The 24,844-nt window shown below is 38.7% G+C and overlaps 1 protein-coding gene across 8 annotated transcripts in view; it reads right to left on the bottom strand.

The window, feature by feature from the left end:
- The window catches only part of LOC129765201 (tolloid-like protein 1), a 67,383-nt gene that overhangs the window by 11,429 nt on the left and 31,110 nt on the right, over nucleotides 1–24,844 (bottom strand). For all 8 annotated transcript variants that reach the window (XM_055765227.1, XM_055765237.1, XM_055765247.1 and 5 more), the window contains exon 3: nucleotides 8,692–10,075. In XM_055765227.1, the coding sequence (XP_055621202.1) occupies nucleotides 8,692–10,075 (1,384 nt within the window). The remainder of the gene's footprint in view (nucleotides 1–8,691; nucleotides 10,076–24,844) is intronic.

Genomic DNA, 24,844 nt, shown 5'->3' with positions numbered 1-24,844 from the left:
TTTCTACAAAAATCGAAAAATTGTTTTCCTACTAATTGTAAATTTCTTGAATAAACTTTTCGTCGACTCGGAGGTTTAATACGTTCACGCGGGGCTGTAATTCATGTTACTCGCCATCTGGCGGCTGCGCTTTTCGTTCTTTTGGACAGAACCTATTCCAGGCTGGGGCAAAGTTTGCCGATTGAACGTTTATCTGAATAATTCACTTTTGTTTGTTCAAATATGACTTTGCAGAAGGTATTTACCCTAGAAGCATTCGTTAGTTGCTACATGCTACTCTATTACACAATAATTATTATGCAGTCTAGTGCGAGCCACCGTTGGTACGTACCATCGGGAACGCGTAAAATAGCCGTGCCGTCATTATGGCCAGATAGAAACGAACACAAAAAGAAATTTAATTACACCAGTACTGTTCCAAGATGGATGGACCCTAACGGGGAGTTCGGATAGGCACACTTCCTTTTGTTTCAGGCAGAAGATGGTTGTACTCTCCCAAAGAACCCGTTTATTGTCGGTAAATCCAGACAGGATGTTATCAATTGGGAAATTGAAAATGCCCGTACTGAGAACAACACACAAATGTCTTAAAAATTGTTCAATCATTCAACCATTGATGGATTGTAAACTTGTAATAAAATTTTCACTACTTGTTTTTTAATTAACCGGAAATAATTTTCAACAACCTATTTTACGATATATTTAAGAATTTACCTTTTTCCCTCATTTTCCACCAAAGTCTTTAATTGATGTTTCTGTATGTTGTAGCTTCATGGTTTAAAATGGGGTTGCTTAAATGATAATTACAATAATTACATACAATAATTACAATATATGTTCCAAGTAATAAAATAATTCAGGGTTATTCACAGAGCTTGAATCTTGATTCTTAATTTTTGTTACAAAGTTTCATATATTTTGTCATTATCCTTTTGTACCAATTTCGCATTCTTAATTCGTTAATTTGTAGCTTTTTTTGCCTTTTCAGTTATTTCAGTTTTTTTTCTGTTTCATCCGTTCTTCCTGCTTCCTCAACTTAGCTTGTGTTTGGATTTCTCTTTCTTTCCGTATCAATTCAGCTTTCCTTCTCCTTTTGGCGCTTCGTCATTTCAATCAACTTCTTCGCAGGTTCTACTTCATTATACACCCATACCTCGCTATACGGCCGCTCTTTATACGGCATTTCGCTATAACGGCCCTCTTCAATTCAGGTACGTTTTCGATTTACGGCCTAAAATGTTTCGTTATGACGGCAAAACAATAATTGACGATTGGTCCAAAAATCACTTTTGTACAGAAGTGAAAAAATATTTGCGATTTGCAATAACTTAAAATTGTGAAGAAGTTGAAGTTGTTTCAATTTTGTTTATAGATTATTGCTGATTTTCATGAATGTATGTTGTATGTATTGTATGTTTTATGTTTTTTATGTATGTATTTTTGATTTAAATGAAATAAATTTAAATGAATTTAATTTTTTTTTTTTATTAAATCGTTTATTTTTACAGGCTCAGTTACATAAGTTTAAAGGAGCCAAACTCCTATTTGTATAGTTACAAGTATATATAAACATTTTTTATTAATTCTAATGTTAATGAAGTAGAGAACCGATTACTCGCGGCTTGCTCGAGTTTAGAAGGGTGACATTTTGTTTCAGGAAAAGGATGGGATATAAGGATAGGTTGACAATGTTCACACTCACATTCGCACTCACATTCATCATACTCAATTCTTAAGCCTATCTTATATCTAACATGTATTTACATTTCACCTTATTCTATTGTTAGTAAGAAGGGATTTGATTTCTCGCGAAGGGAAAGGAAAAGGAGAATATAAGGATATAAGGACAATCACACACGAAGATTGATAGCTTTTAGGAAGACATATATTTGGGACATGTAATCAAGGTCTAAACCAGCTAACACATCTCTCACCGGCACATTGGGCTGCCTTCCTCTAGCCCGAAGAGAGTTTTCTAAATTCGATCTGGCAACAAGATACTCCTCGCACGACCAAACAATGTTTTCGATGTCGTGGTAACCTTGGCCACAAGCACAGATATTGCCATCGGCAAGATTAAAACGAAAGAGTAGCGCGTCTAACGAACAGTGATTGGACATGAGTCGAGAGAAGGTGCGAATAAAGTCCCGACTTAAGTCCAGACTTTTGAACCATGGTTTGAGGCTAACCTTAGGGATAATCGAGTGAAACCACCGGCCCAATTCATCTTCGTTCTATTTACGTTGCCAGTTAGCGATGGTATTTTTACGGACTAAAGAATAAAATTCATTGAAAGCGATTTGACGCTGATAAATATCGCCTTCAATTGCACCTACCTTTGCCAATGAGTCAGCCCTCTCGTTACCCGGAATTGAGCAATGTGAAAGGACCCAGACAAAGGTAATGACATAACAGCGTCTGGATAAAGCACTCAAAATTTCTCGTATTCTCTCAAGGAAGTACGGCGAGTGCTTTTCCGGCCTCACTGAACGGATAGCTTCGACAGAGCTAAGACTATCCGTTACAATGTAATAGTGTTCAACAGGTCGTGAGGCGACGCTGTCCAGCGCCCAGTGTATTGCTGCCAATTCAGCAATATACACAGAGCAAGGATTCTGAAGACTGTGGGAGGTGCTAAAAATTTCGTTGAACACTCCAAATCCTGTGGACTCATTCATAGAGGACCCATCAGTAAAGTACATATTATCACAATTGACACGCCCATACTTTGCATTGAAGATCGTAGGAATGATCCCCGATCGATGATAATCTGGAATTCCATGGATTTTCTCCTTCATGAACAGATCAAAATGTACAGAGGAATTGATGTAGTCAGGAAAACAAACACGGTTGGGAGTATACGAAGAAGGATCAATCTGCATGGAGATGAATTCATGATATGAGCTCATGAATCCTGAATGAAAATTTAGCTCGATAAGCTGCTCAAAATTTCCGATCACCAATGGGTTCATAACCTTACACCGGATGAGGAACCGAAGAGATAATAAATTGAAGCGATCTTTTAGTGGGAGTACGCCTGCCAAAACCTCGAGACTCATGGTATGCGTTGAGGGCATACATCCCAACGCAATACGGAGACAAAGATACTGAATTCGCTCGAGTTTAATGAGATGTGTTTTGGCAGCTGATTGAAAACAGAAACTGCCATACTCCATCACTGAGAGAATAGTTGTTCGATACAACATTATAAGATCTTCGGGATGGGCTCCCCACCATGTGCCGGTAATTGTACGGAGAAAGTTTATTCTTTGTTGGCATTTTTTACTCAGATACCTAATATGGGCCCCCCAAGTAGTGGTTAGGCTGCAATTTTGTGTAAGACAATTGTCGATGTCGCTTACATAGAAGTTGTACAAAAGGGGGCTTAAACATGAGCCCTGGGGGAGGCCCATGTAGGAGACCCGATTTACTGTCGAATCCCCGTGAGAAAAATTCAACTGTTTCTCACAAAGCAAGTTATATAACATATTATTCAACAGAGGCGGCAGACCCCGAGAGTGTAATTTGTCTGACAAAACCTCTATTGAAACAGAATCAAAGGCCCCCTTTATGTCCAAGAATACTGAAGCCATTTGTTTTTTTTCGGCGTAAGCCATTTGAATTTCTGAAGAAAGCAACGCAAGACAATCATTCGTCCCCTTGCCCCTGCGGAACCCATATTGTGTATCTGAGAGTAAGCCATTCGTTTCAACCCAATGATCAAGGCGAAACAAGATCATTTTCTCCAACAATTTCCGTATACAAGACAGCATTGCTATTGGGCGGTACGAATTGAAGTCGGACGCGGGTTTTCCGGGTTTTTGAATAGCTATAATTCGCACTTGTCTCCAATCATCTGGAACAATATTATGCTCCAGAAACCGATTGAATAAATTCAACAAGCGATGTTTCGCCACATCAGGGAGGTTTTTTAACAAGTTGAACTTAATTCTATCCGTTCCTGGAGCAGAATTGTTACATGAAAGGAGAGCAAGAGAGAATTCTACCATCGAAAACTCAGAATCAAGATCGCACCTATCTTGTGGTATATCTCGAACAATTTTCTGCACGGGAGCGGAATCGAGACAAACCTTCCGTGCAAAATTAAAAATCCATCGATGTGAATATTCTTCGCTTTCATTCGTTGAAGAGCGATTTCTCATGTTTCGAGCCACTTTCCATAATTTTTTCATTGACGTTTCTCGTGACAAACCTCCCACGAAATTTCGCCAATAAGCACGTTTTTTCCCTTTGATCAAATTTTTGAACGGATTTTCAAGGTGCAAATACGTTTGAAAATTCTCAATGGTTCCACGTTTCCGAAAAGCTTTAAATGCGTTCGATTTATCCTGATAAAGCTTGGAACATTGGCTATCCCACCATGGATTGGGAGGCCTTTGACGAAAAGTGGAGCCTGGGATGGGTTTCGTTTGAGCGCGAACCGCGCTGTCATATATCAAACGAGAAAGGAAGTTATACTCCTCCAATGGAGGCAAACCATCTCTGGAATTGATGGCTAGAGCAATTACGTCCGCATATTTTTTCCAGTCAATGTGTCTTGTGAGGTCATATGCCATGTTTATAGATTCAGAAGAATTCGAACCAATGGTGATGGAAATTTTGATTGGCAAGTGGTCACTGCCGTTGGGGTCCTGGATTACATTCCACTTGCAATCTAACGATAGTGAATTCGAGCAAAGCGAGAGGTCAAAAGCACTTGGGTTAGCAGGAGGTTTAGGTACACGTGTTGTTTCCCCAGTGTTCAAAACGGTCATATTGAAGCTGTTACAAAGGTCATATATCAACAATGAACGATTGTCGTCGTACTGTTCCCCCCAGGCAGTTCCGTGAGAGTTGAAGTCTCCCAAGATCAATCGTGGCTCAGGAAGGAGTGAGCACATGTCAACAAGTTGATTGCGACTAACCGCAGCTCTCGGAGGCCAATACAAGCTGACAATACAGAGGTCTTTGCCTCTGATGTTTGCATGACAAGCAACAGCTTCGATCCCTCCAATAGGTGGAAGGTCAATTCGAAAAAATGAGTGGCACTTATTGATACCCAATAGTACCCCTCCGTATCTGTCATCACGGTCCAAGCGTATGATATTAAAATTGTGGAAAGAGAGATCATCTCGCGAAGAAAGCCAAGTTTCGGACAGAGCAAAAACATCACAATTGAAGTTATGAATTAAAAATTTGAATGTATCCAATTTAGGGATAAGACTACGACAATTCCACTGTAAAACAGTGATATCTCCGACCTCTCTATTTAAATTAGACATCAAGAGAGATAATCATTGCAAGGAGGGGCCATGTTTGCATCAATTGTTGCAAAATTGTCTTTAATACTGGAAGCATTGAAATGACAATGGTTCTGGTGGAGTCGGAAACATTAAAACACTTGAAGATTTGGTCCAAAAGGTCAGATAACTTTATAAATCCCGATTGTGAAGTTGAACTGGACGGAAAAACAGGGACAGTTGGGGTTTTTGATGTCCCCTCGAGTGCTGGGCCATTCGAAGGTGAATTATTCCCACGGAAACCAGGAGGAACCTGATTTTGCTTGTCCGCTGCACTCGATTTTTTAGGCAAGCTAACAGGGGGTATCACCGGAGGGGCTTGTCCTTGAACTTTGGGAGTGGTCACATTTTTGCGCCGGGGATTCCCTTGGAAAATGAACGGTGTGCCCCCGTTAGCTGTGTCCGCTTCTATTTCGTCAACGGGCAACGTGGCGAAGACATTTTGTGTGTTGATTGGTTGTTGTTGTTGGGCCAGTGGCGAAGCGCCCTTTAAAATATCCGCAAAAGTGCGTTTCGAGCGTTCCTTCAAAGAGCGCTTCTGTTTCTCCCAGCGACTCTTGTAAGTTTCACAAACTGAGAGCTCGTGTGGGGATCCCCCGCAATATGGACATTTATGCTCAGTCGCACTGCAGGATTTCCCCTCATGTTGCTCTCCGCAAGTGGCACAGCGCTCCTTGTTGGCACAATAATCTGAAGTGTGACCAACTGACTTGCATTTTTGGCAAGTCATGGGCTTTGGCACGAAGAGTCGCACAGGCAATCTCAATTTGCCCACCATGACGTAGTCAGGTAGAGCGGAACCAGCAAAAGTTACTCGAAACGAGTCTGACGGCGTGAATTTAGTTTTTCCCTCTTCTTGGGATACTTTTCCTAGTTGGCGGCTGTCCAAAATTTTAACACCCACCAACGGGAGTCTTTTAAATTTACCAACTCCTTCTTTTATCATTTCGCACGTCAGACCAGTTTCAGTTACCACCCCCGAGATTTCTACGTCATGGGAGGGCACGTAGACGCGATACTCTAGGGAGAATCTCTCGTCGATCACAATTGCATTCGCGTGTTTCCGATCACTCACGACAACACGCAGTTTGTTCGGTCTAACCTTAGAGATTTCGACCACGGAGGAATATAATCTTGCCAGATCTTTCGAAACCTGAATGACATTAATTGCCTTTCCTTTTGGTTTAGGCCGGAAAAAAACAACCCATGGACCAGCTCCAAGTGCATCGTCTGGATAGACCTTGACACGAGGAGAGGAAACAACTGAGGGGGAGGACGAGGTCGATTGTTGAACGGGAACGGTATCAGTAGGGCTGGGAGGCAAGTTCGGTAGTAGAGCGGAAGCGGGAGCGGGAGATTGAGGGGGCGAAGAGGAAAAGTTTGCCAATTTTTTTGAGGGGGGCTTGTTAAGGTAGATTACCTCTTTCTCTGAAGAGACATCTTCTGAGGGGGGAACGCGTTTAAGCGACTTCCCAGCCCCCGTTGTAGCTAGTGAGGAGGAAACAGTAGTTTCAATCTCCATGTCAACATGACCTTCTGCCATTACGGCAGATATAAAATAATATAATTCTTATTTTTTTTGTATTTCTAAACCTAATATATATTATACCTAAATCGCACACCAATGCGAATGAAATGAAGCGGTGTCTCCATCGAACCGCGAGGCAATCGCTCGGCACAGATGCAACGGTATATCGCACCATAACACGATGATGGAATCGATGACGATGCTAAAGCACACACAGCGATGATACGGCACACGCACCGCGTCCGCCGTGGAGGACTTCTTCCTCACGCTGGTAGTGATTGCTGCTCTCCTCACTCGCGCAATAAAGAGAACCCCGTTAGGGCGAAATAACTTCACCAGCCACGAACTGATAACGGTATAATCTCCACTTTATTATAGACGCGAACAAATTTGCGACCGATGTCTTCGGACTGCGCGAGCTGAATGAATTTAATTTTTGATTCAAATGAAATAAAAATAAAACAGATAAAATACATTTTGAATGATATACCATGTTACATATTTAACAAATTTGGAGTCGATCTGATTAAATTTGTATGAATTTGTATTAGAATAATTGATTCCTTATACGGTTTTTCGCTTTGCGGCCGAATTTCGTGGAACGTATCTAGGCCGGAAAGCGAGGTATGGGTGTACAACATACCCCGGGACTTGCATGTGGCTTCCATTATTCAGCTTCCTTCATATCTATCTGCTGGTATGTAGTTGAAAAACATGTGTATTATTTATACAAGATTTCAAAATATTTTGGTGCGTTATATGAATCTACGCTTTGCATCCATAATAATCCTGAAAAATCATATTGTAGGAATGAGAGCCTCCACAATGGACTACATAAAAAAGCTCTCCGATCCGTATTTGTACAATGCTTACACTTTTTCTCGTTTATTATTTATGTATTCCGAAGCAATTCGCGTTATCGGAAGTACATTGTCGACATTTATAAAAGCTATAAGTTGACGTGATAGAAATATACTTTATGAGATTTGAACACCCCAGAGCAGTATCAAACAGTTTTGAATAAAAATAATCACTTGATGTTTTTTAAGCTCTCTTTTTTAATCATTTGTCTGTATATTTCCTGATGTTTCCACATAAAAAACTCATCGTTTCAATATAAAACCGTCAGATACAGTTTTTATGCTTAATATTTCCCATGTTTTTTTTCGTAAAAATGAGTCTCTTTTTTTTCGTAGAATACGTATTCGGTTCGGAAATGTAAAATTTCATTGATATGTTTTCATTTGAAAAAATCGTTTATGAAACCTGATGAATCCATTATAATTTTCGCTTCACAATGGCAGAATACGGAACTCAATTCCGCCAACGCCGAATTTAAAGAACCGATCATGTACATTTTGTTTATTGGCCCAAAAAAATGATCTGTACAAAGTTTCAGCTCGATCGGACATGATTTAGGGGTGCCTCAAAGCGCTCAAAGTTTTGATTTGGAAGATTTTCGAGGATCAAAAAACCCCTAAATCATGTCCGATCGAGCTGAAACTTTGCACATATAATTTTTTTGGGCCAATAAATAAAATGTACATGTCGATTTTTGAAATTCGATTATGAAATTTCTCCTATACATCCATTGTCACCCTAATGTATATCTTCGAAATTTCATGAAAGTAGGGGAACAGGGATGATAACTTTTGAAAACTAACGATTAGATTAGTAAAACTTAATAATTTATAATTTCCCGATAATGTCAAGAATGGGCGGCGACAACCGAAGTAATCCAAACTAGCGCTGCCGAAGCCGGCAAGCGAATATTTTTTTTACGAAACGTGCGGACGTCAAAGTGCTAATGATTCGAAATATAAGTATAATGCATTCAAACACATACTTCAGAATGAAACGTACCTTGCAGGATCAACAGGTAGCGAAAACTGCATCCGCTCGTCAAGGTTAGTGTCAGTTATCAGACGTGCCGCCAGAAACGACGACTCAACGACTTTTTCATCTGCATCTGTTGTGAAAATGTTTCCTCTGGCACTTCCCTTGTCTGGCGTTTTGTGTTGCATGAGGATGTCGTCTGGGGTGCGGGCTGGTTCCTGTTTGCTATTTTCAATGCTAGCCATTTTTCTGTCAATTCTGTCTGTTGTTTTCCCCATTTGCTTATGGCGATCCCTGTGTACCCGCGAAACGCTTCTCCATGACTTATTGTACACTCCCCCACTTGTTGGTTTACTTTTGGTTGGGGCGGCTGTCTTTGCCTTTCGCATTTTTTTGCTATGGACGTTTACCTTTTTTAAATGCTCCAGATTGGGGTCGTCGATGGAAAGCGTAGAGTGACTAAGTTCATTTTTCAATCGATCTAATTTGGTTCTATATGTGTCTGAATTAGCATCTGCTGATTTTCGTATCGATTTTCGCATTTGATCCAAAGTGCCATTATTTTTATGGCCCTGTCTGCGTCTTCGTCGATGACGCTTGTGGTTATTAATGGTAACATCTCCGTTAAGTGTATCATTCGAAGTTTTCCCATTACGGTGAGATTCATCAAATCGGCTGGTATGATTCACTGGAGCGGCTTTCGAAGATACTGTAGGTGTTGGAATCGCCGTCAAAGCAATCCTTCTACTCAAATGGCTATTGCTGACAATGTTATCACTCGAATCGTTAATAACGATATCTTTTGTATCAGACTGAATACGATTATGGTCGATATTGCGAACATCCATTGTCTTGCCATTGTTCTTCCCTTTCGCGGTCTTTGAATCGTTGCTCCCTTTCAGGATGACATTGCCCGATGACGTGGGGGAGTGGGTGGAATTCAGATTCTCGTTATCTGGTAGTGATTGTGTTTTCTCTTTATGCTCAGCTTGATTAGTATCCGTGTTTCTAGCAATGATGTTATCGTTGTTGTCAATGATTGTCGCTTTTATCTGCGATTCATCGTAGTAACTGTCAATTATAGCATTTTTGTCGTCCTCGTTGGGTGCAGAGTTTCGGTTGAGTGATTTATGATCGACAGGATGCGACTCGGAAACATCAACGGATGGATCGTTGAGGTTTCTATTGCGATTGTTAGTAATACTTGCTCTGGTAGCCAGTTCAGGCGTCACTTGTTTGGTTTTCTTTCTCACTATATCTGTTAACCCTTCTTCTTCAACCTGCAGACCCTCGTGGTAAACTTCTTGTTTGAGCTTCTCTAACTCCTGTTGAAACGATTTGTTCAGTCTTTGTTTTTGCCATTCTGTTTCGTAGTTTAGATTTGGCAGTGCAATATCGCCCAGAAATCCACCTATGAATAATACACAAGTAAGTGATTAGTTGAAATTGAATACAATGTTCATTTTTTTCAATATTTTTTGTGAAAAAGGATATTATTGCGGGGAGTATTTAAGTCATGCTATTTCCTGATATATAAATAACACGGTGCGAAAAATGACATGGTTCTAGGTCGATTACACTTTTTATTTCTAGAACCCCTATTTTTCATGAAAAAAACAATAAAAAATGGGTTATACCTATGATACGCAAAGTTGACTTAGGACTGCCGTTGGCTAAGTAATCAAATGTATTTTTTCAATTAGCAATAATCCCACCTCGGATGTTTCTCATTGGGTACGATGTCGCCGCTGCGCAGAGCTTTTTTTGTGGTTATTGTTTAATTATTGATTTAACTAGTGAATGAATGAAACTATTTACGAATTCAATTGCAAACAAATCCCAATTCAATTTAGTTATCCCAATGCAAACAAATCCCAAAAAATAGTTATCAACATTTTGCCTAATCATCAAACGGTATGCGTAGAAGTTCAGTGAGCTGACGACATGAAGATATATCTTCCAATGCAGTCTTGAATAGTCGAGCCAAAGCGTTGCATTTGTACCCGCTTTTGTAGACCGTGTTAGAAAAATGAATTCCGGAGTGTAAAAATGCATGGGGGCATGAAAGTATTGCCGACTTGAATGTATCTGCAATACTGATTTTCCAGCTTCTTGGTTTCGGAATCTGTATTGGGAAAACACATTCCGGTTTGCAAAAACCCAAGCGAGTACAAGAGTACCCGTAGCTTGGATCAATTTTGCAATGCCAATTTCCCCTGGCTCCTTGGTTTTGAAGACTGTGTTAGGGAAACATTCCGATTTGCAGAAACGAAACGAGTTCAAAAGTACCCGCAGCTTGCATCTTTTTTGCAATGCCGATTTCCCCAGGCTTCATGATTTTGATGTCTGTGTTAGGGAAACATTCCAATTTGCAGAAAGGCAAACGAGTACAAAAGTAGCCGCTGCTAGAGACGTCGGTTAATCGTTCGATTAATTCAAATAATCGAATATCTGAAATTATAATCAAGTAATTTAGTATCGAATAATTTAAAATCAAAATATGAATACATCGAATAATTGCCACTGTAATCGCGATTAATGAAAGAAGGAATTTTTCTCAAGTCTAATGCATTTTTAGGTTAAAAATTAGGCCATATAATTTTTTTATTCAATATTTTTTTATCCAACCATCTAACATCGACAATCCGATAGACCACACGACCAGAATGATAACGTGATACGTGATTATTACATGAAATAAATATTCGCTCGATTAATCGAATATTGAAAACAAATAATTCGAATGAATCGAATATTGAAAAATGCCCCAACGATTAATCGATAATCGAATAAATGATAAATTCAGACATCACTAGCCGCTGCATCTAATTTGCTATGCAATTTCCTTCTGGCTCCATGTTTTTGAAGACTGTGTTAGGGGAACATTCCGATTTGCAGAAACGCAAGCGAATACAAAAGTACCCGCAGCTCGCATATATTTTGCAATGCGGATTTCCCCAGGCTTCACGATTTAGAATTCTGTGTTAGGAAAACATTCCGATTTGCAGAAACGCAAGCGAGTACAAAAGTTCCCACTGCTTGCATCTAATTTGCTATGCCGCAAGCGAGTACAAAAGTACACGCAGCTTGCATCTATTTTGCAATGTCGATTTCCCCAGGCTTCATGGTTTAGAAGTCTATGTTAGGGAAACATTCCAATTTTCAAAAACGCAAACGAGTACAAAAGTTCCCGCTGCTTGCATCTATTTTGCTATTGATTGATTGATGATGAATTAGAGAGGTTTTAAACTTTTCAGTTCATTCGCCTCTATTGAGCTTTTTTTGCTATGCCGATTTCCAGAGGCTTTGAAGTATGTGTTAAGGAAACATCCATCCATTCCAGCGATCATACCTCAATCGTTGCGCAATGATAACTGAGTGGATTTCCGAGCGGCACTCGCTTATATACCGATTGGTGTGATTTCAATAGCGTAGACATTTTTTCTTTCGAATGAAGTGATTATGATACAATTTCGTTCAGTTGTTTTGGAGCTCTTGGCGCTCGAAATCTCGTTCTCCGGCGTAACGCTTTCGTTTTTGAAACTTTGAACTTACACCCCAGTATAGAAATGAAAGACGTAGTCCTACCTAGTGGCGTAGAGTGACCGGGTGACATCCGGGGCGGGTCACTAGGGTGTCACCCCTCCAAACTTATCTGAACATGAAACGTTCTTATCATCAAATAAATAACTTTAGGAACTGAGACAGACACTGAAATTGAACGAGTGCTTCCCGTTAAGTGAGCTTTCGCTCTCTTGTTGCGGGCTCAATGGAATGCGCTACAATAACGATACGGGGATCAACGCGTTGAACATGTTTGCCAAATCATTGTCCGCAAATTTCTAATTACTTTCAACTCTGATAAGCCTCTCCACAATATACCACAGAAGCGTACACGGTTAAAAACAGTTCAAATTCACTGTAAAATTTTGAATCGATTTATGGAAGTCACGCTTCGTGATGAACTGTAATACATCCGAAGCAATCTCATTAATGACATCATTAGAATTAATTCCAGCGGCCTTCAAATGACTACGGAGTCCTGGTATCTCTAGCAAAAGCTGCCTTTCCGAAACTTCATAGTTGCCAGTTTGTCAAATCGACGTTTTCAGTTCGCTGTCAAGTACTCATAACATGTGTCGAGCTTGAATCGCTTCAAAAATTTCGGCTTCTTCTTTTGACGATTTTGACCGTACTTACCGTCTTCCCGATGAACATGACCAAATCACTCCAACATTTCCTCTTCTATCGTTGGACTGGGTTCGGAAGGTCTTTCGCCTGGTTTGCTCATTTTATCTTTTATAGCTATCTAGAAGTATCTTAGGAATTCTCCTTTCAGTAGCACATCTTTAATCAAGGGATTCAATAAAACCTTCTTAATGGCCACAGCTTCAATTAATTAAACAGCTTCAATAGTGACACACACTGTAGAGGAGATGTGTCTAAAACGCGCCTACCGGGCAATTTGACCCGCCTGATTTTCTCGTAAGCCAGCAAGAATAGAAATGCAATGGATAAAGGCAATCGTGCTAGTCAGTGATAGAATCCCACCATGCAAGTTTTACATTTGTAACATGCTTTAAAAAATAAGAAAAATAATTTTCTTTGGAAGCGATTTTCGATTTAATTTTCTACATCATTTCTAAGGTTTTTGTTGTTTGGGACCGATTCAGAGACGATAACTGTGGGTCATATTTATTGAGTCGAGTTCCCAGTGAATATCTCAGATGAAGGAAATGATAAGAAAGGATTCATTTCCTTCTCTATTTGATATTTTCCGCATCAGCTTACCATCGGGCAGTATGGCATACTCTCGATCGGGGAAAAATGCTCGCTTTCGGCCAGAAAACATTCTCATGAGAGAAACAGCTTGGATGTGAGGGATGCCAGATGATTTTTTCAAATATCTTTGTATGACACGAATAAATGTTTTTAAATGTAATCATAATGAACAAAAATGAGCAAACCATCACGATATTTCTAAATCATATTCGATAAATCACACAAACAATTGTTTTCACATACTTTGAAATGGCCTCAGTATGTTTTCACGAAATTAAATGTCTTCAAAACGAAAACATGGCTTCATATTTGGCATCTCTATTATGTGCTCAGAGAATGCAGGAAAACAAGAGCGCAGACTGAAGAATTAATACAGGAATAAGGGGAGAACACGCTCACCGGAGAAACGGTTTCTTCTCTTCGCTGGTGGGCATGAAGGGAACAGATTGATGGAATCTCTCATTCATACAAGCTGTTTCTCTGAGCTTTATAGTCTCTGAGAGAAACAACTCATGGGCATATTATACTTCTGCTGGGCCACCGTATGATTGAAAATTTAGAATTTGGGCGCCTTAGAAAATAAAATTCGTAGCGCTTTTGTTATTCAGTATCTAAAATACAGAACGATTACAGAAGACTGAGGGTTAACTAATCTACGTACTGACGTAGTGTTATCTTAAATTTTAAGAGCACGGTCAAGATAAATCCATTCTCGCTTAGGGGGTGCGTATTACACACTTCTCCTATATATTCTTAGCAAAATCATGTTGTCTTATAAGCCCACAGAGTTATCTAAAACCCCTATGGATACGGCTTTTTTGTTTTGCTTTCTCAACCAAAACTGGTTTGATCCTGACAAGGTTGGTGTGGTCGATATACTGCGAACGGGACTTCATGAAAATTAGACCCAGACCTTCCAATTGTTGAAGGATGCCGTTATTCAACTTTGCAACACAAAAAAACTAGGAGTGGGTTATATCTGTGATATAACCGCAAGGTTAGTGTAGGATTACCATTGGGTTAGTAATCATTTATTTGAAGTTGCATCTAAATCAATTCTCCATAAATGGATGGATTCTTCTTCTTCTTCTTCTTATTGGCTTTAAGATGGTTTGAACTTTTCAATTCATTCGCCTCTAGCCAAAATGGATGGATTGATATTTAGTTTTCCCTTGGAATTGTCTTGTGTTCTGTTCAAATTTTGTCGCGAAAAATGACAAGTATCTCAGAACGACGGTTCGAAAATTCCGAAACCAATAGATGACATTTTTTTTTCTTTTGACGTAGGACTACGTCTAACCGGAAGATATAGGGGGTGAAATGGAAATCTAGGCACTGAACAAGTAGGAAAAAATGCAAGATTTGGAACGCTTATAACTCGAGCATTTCTCAATGGATCGCAAAGGTTTTTGCATCAATTGATTGGAAATATATCTACGCATCTATCATAACGAATAACATTTAATTTTTCTTGAGATAAATAATTGAATAATTGTGAAATATCAAGCATTGTCAAAATGCACTATGTGCCCATTTTTGATTGGTCCATTTTGTGCTCCTCAAATCGTACCGACCAAAACGGGCAACCAGAGCAGCAGCGAAATAGAATGAAGCACGATTGGAAAGGAAAAAGAAAAAAATGAACATTGGTCGCAGTCTCACACATGCGTAATTCTCGAGCCAGCCAGTCAGCTTAAAAATCCACGCTCCGCTGCCGTAACGATCATTCTCATTCAAACCGTACACCACATCGGTTCGCATCACAACACATCAACAAACCAACCCAAGCAGCCATGTCTGGACATGGTAAAGGAGGAAAAGTGAAGGGAAAGGCAAAATCCCGCTCGAACCGTGTTGATCTGGAGTTCCCCGCAAGGGTAGCTAGGCCGAGCGCGTTAGTACCAGTGCACCAGTCCACCTAGCCGGCGTTATATAGTTTCGGCCGCCGAAGTGAGCGAGTTAGCTGGCAAAGCTGCTCGCGACGATAAGAAAACCCGCATTCGGAACAGAACACATTCGGTTCGGTGGACATCAAGACAACAGGCAGTTGCAGCGAGTGGCGAGTGGCAAACGCAATCGCAAAACGGCATCAGGTAGCAGAAGAAAAAAGTTTGTTCTTTATACAAACTGCTTTGGTGGCAAATCCAGAACAAGGCGGCATCGAGGGCGTTCGAAATGGTTTTTTTTTTCAAAACCACGAGTACTAAGTTTTCTAAATTGGAACCATTCCATAAAACAAGGCGCTTTTCAGGGCCATTAAACCTTCAAAAAAAAGTTTAGGAAATACAGTTCAATGCTTTCTAAAACAATATCCAAAATAATAATAAATCACAAATTGATTTTTTCATAATTTGTTTGTCAGGGTATGATGAGTATGTGAATTTGGTAGTTGTTCTGAGCTTATTGATTTTCACCAATTCTTAAATTGCTTCTAGATTGAAAGTACAGTAATTTACACTTATCTCGACATTTAGCTAATTGGACGGACCAGTAATGCGACATATTTAGTTGGACAGTTTTGTAAACATAGAGTTCGGGGTCCAAATTATGACCCCACATTGAAAGTCGACACTGTACCACTGTCATCGCAAATGTTCAATTACAGGTTAAAATTACCTCCAATCCGATACTGAGTGGTGGTAATGCGACGTGCCATTGAATGTAATTTACTGTAAAATATGTCACAAGCTGGATGGGAAGAAATTTTCCCACTGTGAAAGCTGTGGCGAGTGGCAAATGCAATCGCTAAACAGAAAGATTTAGCCGAACAAGATGGGGATATCGAGTGATAACAAAACAATAAACTCTTTAGATTGAAGATAATTTTGTGATCCTGAAAAGGACCCTTTTTAGCCTGCATGTGAATCCAACGAGCGAACAAATCGTAATGAATGTATTTTTTTGCCATCGCTCCGTTTTAACGCTCATTCGTTCGTCTCGTTGGACTCGCCCCTCTGGCTGAGTCTGCCGATTTGTCTCTATCCTGTGAGTGTGTACCGCTAGAGTATAAAACACGCGGACCCCAAAAAAATATCTTATTTTCTTTCAAACCGTAAACCCGTGAATCGGCATCGTGGACGTAACAAATGAGAACAAGTTAAGGGAAAGGCAAAGTCTACTCGAACCGTGCAGGTCTCCAGTTCCCTGTTGGTCGCATTCACTGATTGCTCCGCAAGGGTAACTAGGCCGAACGGATTGGTGCCGGAGCACCAGTATACCTAACAGCGATTATAGAGTTTCGGCCGTCGGAGTGCTCGAGTTGGCTTGCAAAGCTGGTCACGACAATCAGAAAACCCGCATCAAGAACAGAGCAGCTTCAGTTCGGCACTCATCAAGGCAACAATTTGTTTCAGTGAGTGGCAAAGTGTTTCTCCGGCACGTCGCATTAAATGTAATTTACTGAACAACATGTCACAAGCTGGATGGGAAGAAATTTTCCAACTGTGAAAGCTGTGGCGAGTGACAAACGCAATAGCTAAACAGGAAGGTTTAACCGAACAAGATGGGAATATCGAGTGATAACAAAAACACAACACCAAAGGTTCTTTTCAGAACCATCAACATATTCATAAAGAGTAAACAGTAAACTAATCCATTTTTCAGGTAGATAGGTAGGTATTCACGTAGGAGAAGAAAATAAAACAATATATTTAAAATATATATTTAACAAAAGCTGTCCCCTTTGTATAGTCCTACGTCACTCCGGTTATGTCCCCGACATTACCCACCCGTCTTTTTCTCTTCTTTTTTCCGTTCTCTTCAGTCAGGGACTTTTTCGATTGAGTGTATTTTCTACGCATACTGAAACATCGATTCTTCATTTTAGTTGGTTTCTGCTGTCGTTTCCTTTGAATTTGAAAGCAGATGCTTTCACTTGACTTCAAGCTTTCAAATTCAAAGGGGATCGAATGGGATATATTTATTATCTTTCGAATTCGAATTCGTTGCTTTCAATTGAAAGCTTCATTCGATTTTATTTCACCAAACTGATTTGTCTAGGAGCCGTCTGCCGAGTGAAGTGGAATTAAAAGAGGCACATGATTACTCTTGTTGGCATACAGCACAGCCATTCACAGCACAGTTTTAGTGAAAACGTTCCGAATTCAAACGAAACTTTAATTTGAATCCCTTTCATCAGATATAATACATTCTCATTTCCATTCGATGATTGATAATTTTTTCCAGCCTTCCTTCCCTGATATTCTGGCAAACACTCAATCTTGCCTGATTTTATTGAAATGATCCTGATTTTTGCATTTTTCACATCTTCAAAATAAAAACTGTCCGTAATAGTTATACTGGGATCCATACTCTTTCTTTCGTTTATTATTTATCTATTTCAAAGTAATTCGTACTATCAGATTTACATACCAAAAAAGCAGTTTGATTTGTTTATACACTTCCTGATATTTCCACGAAAAAACTCATTGCTATAATATAAAATTATCAGATACAGTTTTTGTTAACAATTTTCGTAAAAACGAGTTCCTCTTTTACGTAGAATACATAATCGATTTGGAAAACCAAAATTTCATTCATTTTTTTTTATTTCAAAATGCGTTTATTGAACCTGATTAACCTATTATAGTTTTCGTTTCATAATGACAGAACACGCAGCTCAGCATAGTACCGTTCTGAATCATATTTCGGACAACATCATATTTCGGACACTTTGTTCTAATATCTTGAAATTCTTAATGCACTGATGATATAACTATAAAATTAATATCACAATTGCTTCTTTAGATTAATCCCTTGGTTTCACTTTCATTTCATATGAGAACAACATTTGAATTTTAACATAATCGGCAAAAATCTAACGACACTACTCAGTATCGTCTGTGTTTGAGTTTGCTTAGCGTGAGAACGTAGAATTTACCCGAACATAAATATTTAAATTTCTCCCGTGTTTCATCAGTTCTCATCATCGTTAACAGTTTACTGTGATTACTTGGTAAGTGTTTCGCAGTTGATTATAAAATATATATTTTCGTCCAAAAAAATACAAAATAAAATGTCCGAAATTTGAATTTAATCTGTCCGAATTTTGACTTAGTGTTCAAAGTTTGATTCTTATTCGCTTCATTTGAACAGCATTTCATTCGATGTTTTTTTTCATGTTTTCAATCAAATAGGTACCAAAGTAGAAAGCGTAAAAGCATATTGAACTAATTTATCGAAAATATCAACCAAATAATACCTGTGCATAAAGCTTAGATCTGTTTTCTGCATCATATGTCTTAAGTGTCCGAAATATGATTCAGAACGATATTTGGGAATCTTTTCCTCTCACTTCAATATCATTTTCCTAGGATTAGCGTTTTACAGACATTTGGCTGATTTTATATGAAGTTTATATGAAGATATGAGCTCGATCTTGGGTAGACTGTACACTTTGTAGTTGCTCTCCGTGATTGACCCGAATCAGCGAAATTGCACAAAGAACGCACCGAAGGACGCTTGTGAGTAGCATTCCATGCTCATTGTGCAAGTTTCGGCGATTCGAGCTTAAAACCGTCAATAACAACGCCGACCACGTCCTTACAGCCACCAGGGGAAGGGAAGGAATGTTAGTATGATATTCGCCGCCAGAAGGGTCGCCCCTATAGCGCGGATCCCTTGCGATTATCATGAACGAAAAATTGTTAGTGGGAATGGGTAAGAAGAGTCAGGATACACTGTGGTGCTATGTGAGAATATGTAATTCAGGACAAACAGATTTGGATAATGTGATAGACATCGAGTCCCGTTGTCAAACTTCCTATCTCTTTGCAGCCATTCCATGCCAAATCGATAGAGTGGTTCTCGGATTTTCGTAAAAGTGGTAGTTCTGTTCCTTTCCGCAAAATATTCGACACGTATTTTTTATTTATTTTTTCGTTAGGGTGATTTAAGGGTGATCCGAAAAATCAATTTTTCCACTTTTTTCCAAAAATGACTTTTTTCAAAAATTCATAACTTTTGAATCATTGGACCGTTATGTCCAACTAGTCTTTTTCTGAAAAATATTATACTCGCAGAAAATTTGGATTTTGTATTTGTATTTGTTTTTGTTGTTTACATAGCTTTGGCTAGAAGACGCTGTATTTTTTTCTTAAAATTTTTTGACGTAGGACTATGTCTTACATTAAGGGTGCCAAATCAGAAAACAGATCACGTTTTTATGAAATAAAGTTAACGTTAATAACTATTTTTGCTGCGAACAGATTTTAACGATTTGCATACCAATCGAATCGGAAATTGTCTAAGATTTGTTTGATATGCTATACATTACAATTCCTGTTCCTGTCTGTATATGGTTTAAATTGATGAAAATTGGAAGCATTCCCATTTCCCCATACATTTGTTCTGTCCATATGTGTGCTTTCCCGAACATAACTGTTAATAACAGGCAACTCATGCTGCCGCTAGAAGAGTAACAACGAAGGAGGATAGCGGAAAGAGAATATTTGCGAAGTAATAGCATCTCTTCTGAGGAAATTTCTCAGAATCTTTCTGTGCCCGAAACAACAAAGGTTGCTTATTTTGCTCATTTTGTGTTGTATGTTTCCCCTGGAGCTGTGAACACTAGCGAATATTTCATATGAAGTGTGTTTCGATGTTTCATTTTTATCGCTGCAGCTGTGTGCATCTGTTAGACGCGTGTTTGATGCTTGTTGAATGGCGATGCACGCAAGATATCTCTCGTTAAATACTCAGTGCAATGCGTGCATCATTGCTTCTCGCAATAGAATCATTAAAGCCATTAACCCTCTATAGCCCAAGCCTGCCTTTAAACGGGCTTCGCGGATTCTCTTTTCAAATTATTCAGACATTATTTTCAATGTTCACCCCTTTAGAATATTTTCATCTATCACACATACACATTGTTTTTATGCTGGCAGCTTTCTGCTAGGATTATTTTATGTTGAAAGTTGGAAATTCGAGATAAAAGTGGAGTAGGTTTTTTTAGATAAATAAAAACCTCGGGCGGTAGAGGGTTAAAACTTTGAAGGGTCCCCGGATTTTTATACTAAAGAGTTATTTATGGAATTTCGACGTATTTGCAAATAATATCCGAAATGATAAATTAACAAATTGAAAAAAAAAATATTCCGTAGTCCTACGTCCTAAGCGGTCGTGTCTCGAATACAACCCCACATTTTTTTTTTGGTTTTTTTACATACCATGTCCAAAATTCAGAGATGTAATATCTGTTGTTTTTAATTTATGATTTTTCGAAGTTAACCAATGGTTAAAACATCATTTTTTTTCTCTTTTTTTTCAAAAATGTTTGATTCACTTGACCTTATGAACTGTCCTGATTTCTTCCGGATTCTTTTTTTCATTCTTCCTGATTTTTGAAAATTATTGTTGGCAACCCTGGTGTGAAGAATGAAACGAATGAGCGTGAAGACGAATGAGCATGCACAGAGAAAATGAGATATTTTCTATATTGAGCGAGAAGAGAGTGTACCAATATTATCAGGCTGCATGATTCTGCAAAAAATTGAAAGCGGACCTTATACGGTTAACTTTATTGACTATATGATGACATTTGAGAGCATAATGACAGTTGAACATGGCCGACAACTCGGAAATCCGGATTTTCTGATTTTCGGGCATCAATATCGTGACATTTCATATGGATGCATGATGCTGACGTTTTACCCCACGGACTTCCAGACTGAGTTGCCAGATTTGCAAGCGGACATTTAATTTTTGTTAGTCTTTTTGCGATTGCAATGAAAATTTATAAACTTCTGAAATTGTAGGAATCATATATGAAAGCTTTTGGTTTGGAAAACTGATACAGTAATTTACATTTAATGCGACATGCCGAGGAACCACTCAGTGTCGTATTGGAGGCGAATTTGATCTGAAATTGGACATTAACGATGAGAGTGGTACAGATTCGACGTCTGGTGGCGAATTTCAATGTGGGGGCATAATTTAGGCCCCGAACTCGATGTTTACAAAAATATCCAATTAGAGGTAACCATGTCCAATTAAAGACCGTGTCGCATTACAGGTCTGTCCAATTAGAAAAATGTCGCATTAAATGTAAATTACTGTACTTTAAATAGCAAAATACGGTACTTTTCACGAAACAAATCAAAACCTTAAAGTAAACTGACAATGTGATGGTGAGAAAGTGAATGAAAATTTACAACGTCTTAGGAATTTTTTAACGTTGAACTCGGTCATTCTTTGCGCTAGCGAGCGGGGCAGCCACTTTAGTCTAAGTTGTGTGTTTCTTCACACTCCGTTATAAAATTTGGAGAATGAGAAGATCTGGGAAAATCACAGCTGAAAAAACATCACGTGTTAATTCAAAATACAGCAGAATCCCGATTATCCGCGGAATAGTCGAGTAAACTCATCGCGAATAACGAAAATCGCGGATGACCCATTAAAGGACCAACAAAGAAATGCAAACATGAAAAAAAATGTTTCAACATAAAAGCTATGTTTTATCAATACAGAAATCATTAAACTATCCATCTATAAGGTCGTGTATACCAGTGGCTAAATAATGTAAAAGTCATGACCACAACAAAAGATCATGAGCCTACCACTCATCAACAAATTCCGGAAAGGCCTATTGATTTACTATGGAACTCGAATAATCCGCACGGCGGATCACCCGCTCGCGGATAATTGGGGTTCTACTGTCATAGTCTTATTTACGGAATAAAACATTTGCTTGCAGATTATATAACTTGCATATATTTTCGCAAACTAAAATAATCTGGCTTCTCTGAAACTGAAAGGAACAGTCTGTATTTGTGAAGTGAGTATTATGAGGTGTTATTGAGAAGGAAAAAGGAGTTTTAAAGTGTAAATTATGAATGAAAATTAACTTTTCCGAATCAAATTAGTATTCTATTTGAATGCGAATCACTTTTTTTCTGCAAGTGGTGAGAAAATCCCATGCAAAAATTGTGTCTGAAATTGACGTTATGTTATAATAATAGATTTTAGTAGGAATATCTGAAAATTCAGAGGAAAAAGGTTAAGTTAGGGTTAGAACTATGCGCTTCAACTGATTAAATAATACCAAGTAGATATTTTCACTCAAATTTTACCAATTGAAAATTGCCCTTCAGCCTTCTAATCTGATGGAGAATAGTTTGGATCCCAAACTCGAATGTCGCCACTAGCCATCGCGGATACTTTCGTTGTCTCGGGTTGGGGGCGATATTGACCGTGTAAGGTGGCAAAATAATGATTGAGGTTAGATCGGATGTCGAAAGCCTAGCTGTCACGATATTGAAGACACTTATTGTCAATCCTTTTGATCGTGTAAGGTGCTCAGAAGAGCGTAGACTCATTATTATGTGACAATGTGTCAAATGAAGTGTAATTGTAAGGCCCTGGTCGAAATCAAACGGGAAGTGTAGTTTTAAGCCTTGTTAACCTCTTGCGATCGTTTGTCTGCTCTCAGCAACCACAGCAAAGGTTCATATTAATCTCATACTTTATTCAACTATGTATCGGTTGAAGTCTCTTCAAAAAATAAGCAAGCATGTTTATTTGTTTATTTTGCGTACATAGTAGTGTGTGGATCTCAGGTGGCTTGATGAGTCCTGTCATATTATCAGCTTCGCTAATCCACAATATTGGGGGTCTTCGTAACGGTATTGGTTGCGTATTCGCTTACTAAGCGATCAATCGTAGGTCCAAAACTCAGGGCCCTCAATTGACCATCTCTGTGTTGTTAACACAACAATGATCATATCAACTGTCTCCGCTGTCCGGTCTCACTAAACAATGGAACAGAAGTAACGCTTTACGCCAAAAAAAGTACTGTGTAATTTAACATATTTATAGATACGATAAACATGTAACATGTACAATAATACTAAAATGCTAATGAGCTTAAATAAATAAACAAATGGGATAAAAATAATAATCCACAAGATTAGTCTAGGTAAAACATTGATGAATATGACTGAAGCATGACACAGAACTGATTGTGCGAATACAAACCGAATTCTGAACAGTAACAAGTAGGATTGAACATATTCGAAGAGTTTCTCTTCTCTAGCTTGCTGATAACACCACGTTTCACTCATCAGTGGATGTTGATGTTCTTGGCCTCCCAACTGTTTCAGTAAACAGCTTCAGAAGTAATTTTGCAATATCTTCTTCAACATCAGTCAAGCAAAAATCGATTCCTTTCGTGTCGCGAAAAGGTAATGTGTGGTTTCTATAACGTCTTTAATAAAAATCAAAAAGTGTTAGAACTTTCCATTCGAGAAAACCCCAATAAAATTTCATAATAAATAGATCTATAACTATAGATTGAATTCATGAAACAATGGATCATATTTATTCGTATCTATTCGAGCCATTGTTTTCGTTTCGTTGACCATTATAAAGAGCACAATCGCCCCATATACAGTAAATTAGTGTGTGGTGGATGACCCCCCCCCCCCCTAGCAAAACAGTTTGTGCTCCGTTCGTTATTAATGAAGACAAATTAAATTGTTTCGTCAACATATTACCATTGGCCCCGCCGTCCCATTGATGTACAGAGTCATTCATCCAGACCGCACTGTTTCGCATTACGTTTAAGCTCCATGGCGTTTGGCGCGTGTCTTGTTGAGATGATAGATTCAAGAGCACACTTAGACAAACATTTGCGAACAGGCAGGGCAATGATAAGGATGTTTCATGGCGCTCAGATTATTCTGCTGTGTATCAATTCAATCCTGGCTCGAATGTGGTTGTCGTTTAAATCTTTTAATTTATCGCTACTATGTTTACCGTAAATTAATATGGTTGACTACAGGAATTCCTCGAATTCGATATAGGAAATTGTACGCTTCAAGTTGTAGACAGAGGGACAATCGCTGAAATGCCGTATTTTATGCGGGAAATGTTGTTGTTGGATGTTCGATTTTGTCGTTTAAAGTTGACACCAAGAACGATTTTTTTTTCGCGCCCGAATAAGAAAATAAAGTTTTTCAAGCTAGTCTTATACATGAATATAGTATACATTATACATGAAGATAGCTATACTAGTTATACTAGTTATACTAGTTATATTAGTTATACTAGTTATACTAGTTATACTATATATAATCATTCATTAAATCTTGTAACAGGTTCACACGCAACTTACTTAGCTTAGAATAAAGCAGATCTTATTACGTTGACTGATCTAAAGGTGGAACACGAAAACAACTGGACACATCAAAAACGCTACCATGAAAACATTTTTTTTCAGTATTTTCGCGCTCTTTCCGCGCGAGAGTTAGAAAAACTTTTAAGATTTACGAAATCCATGATATGTAATGCTGTAAAACATTTCGGAGACAGTCTAGCTATTGCCAGGAAACTGGGAATGCGCAGCGGCTCCTAAAACACATGCGAAAGTAGTAACTCTTTTCAAGCGGAACCTGAAGGAATC

The sequence above is a fragment of the Toxorhynchites rutilus genome, chromosome 1 (assembly GCF_029784135.1).
Source record: "Toxorhynchites rutilus septentrionalis strain SRP chromosome 1, ASM2978413v1, whole genome shotgun sequence".
NCBI classification, from domain to species: domain Eukaryota; kingdom Metazoa; phylum Arthropoda; class Insecta; order Diptera; family Culicidae; genus Toxorhynchites; species Toxorhynchites rutilus.
This window is presented reverse-complemented; position numbering and strand designations above follow the sequence as displayed.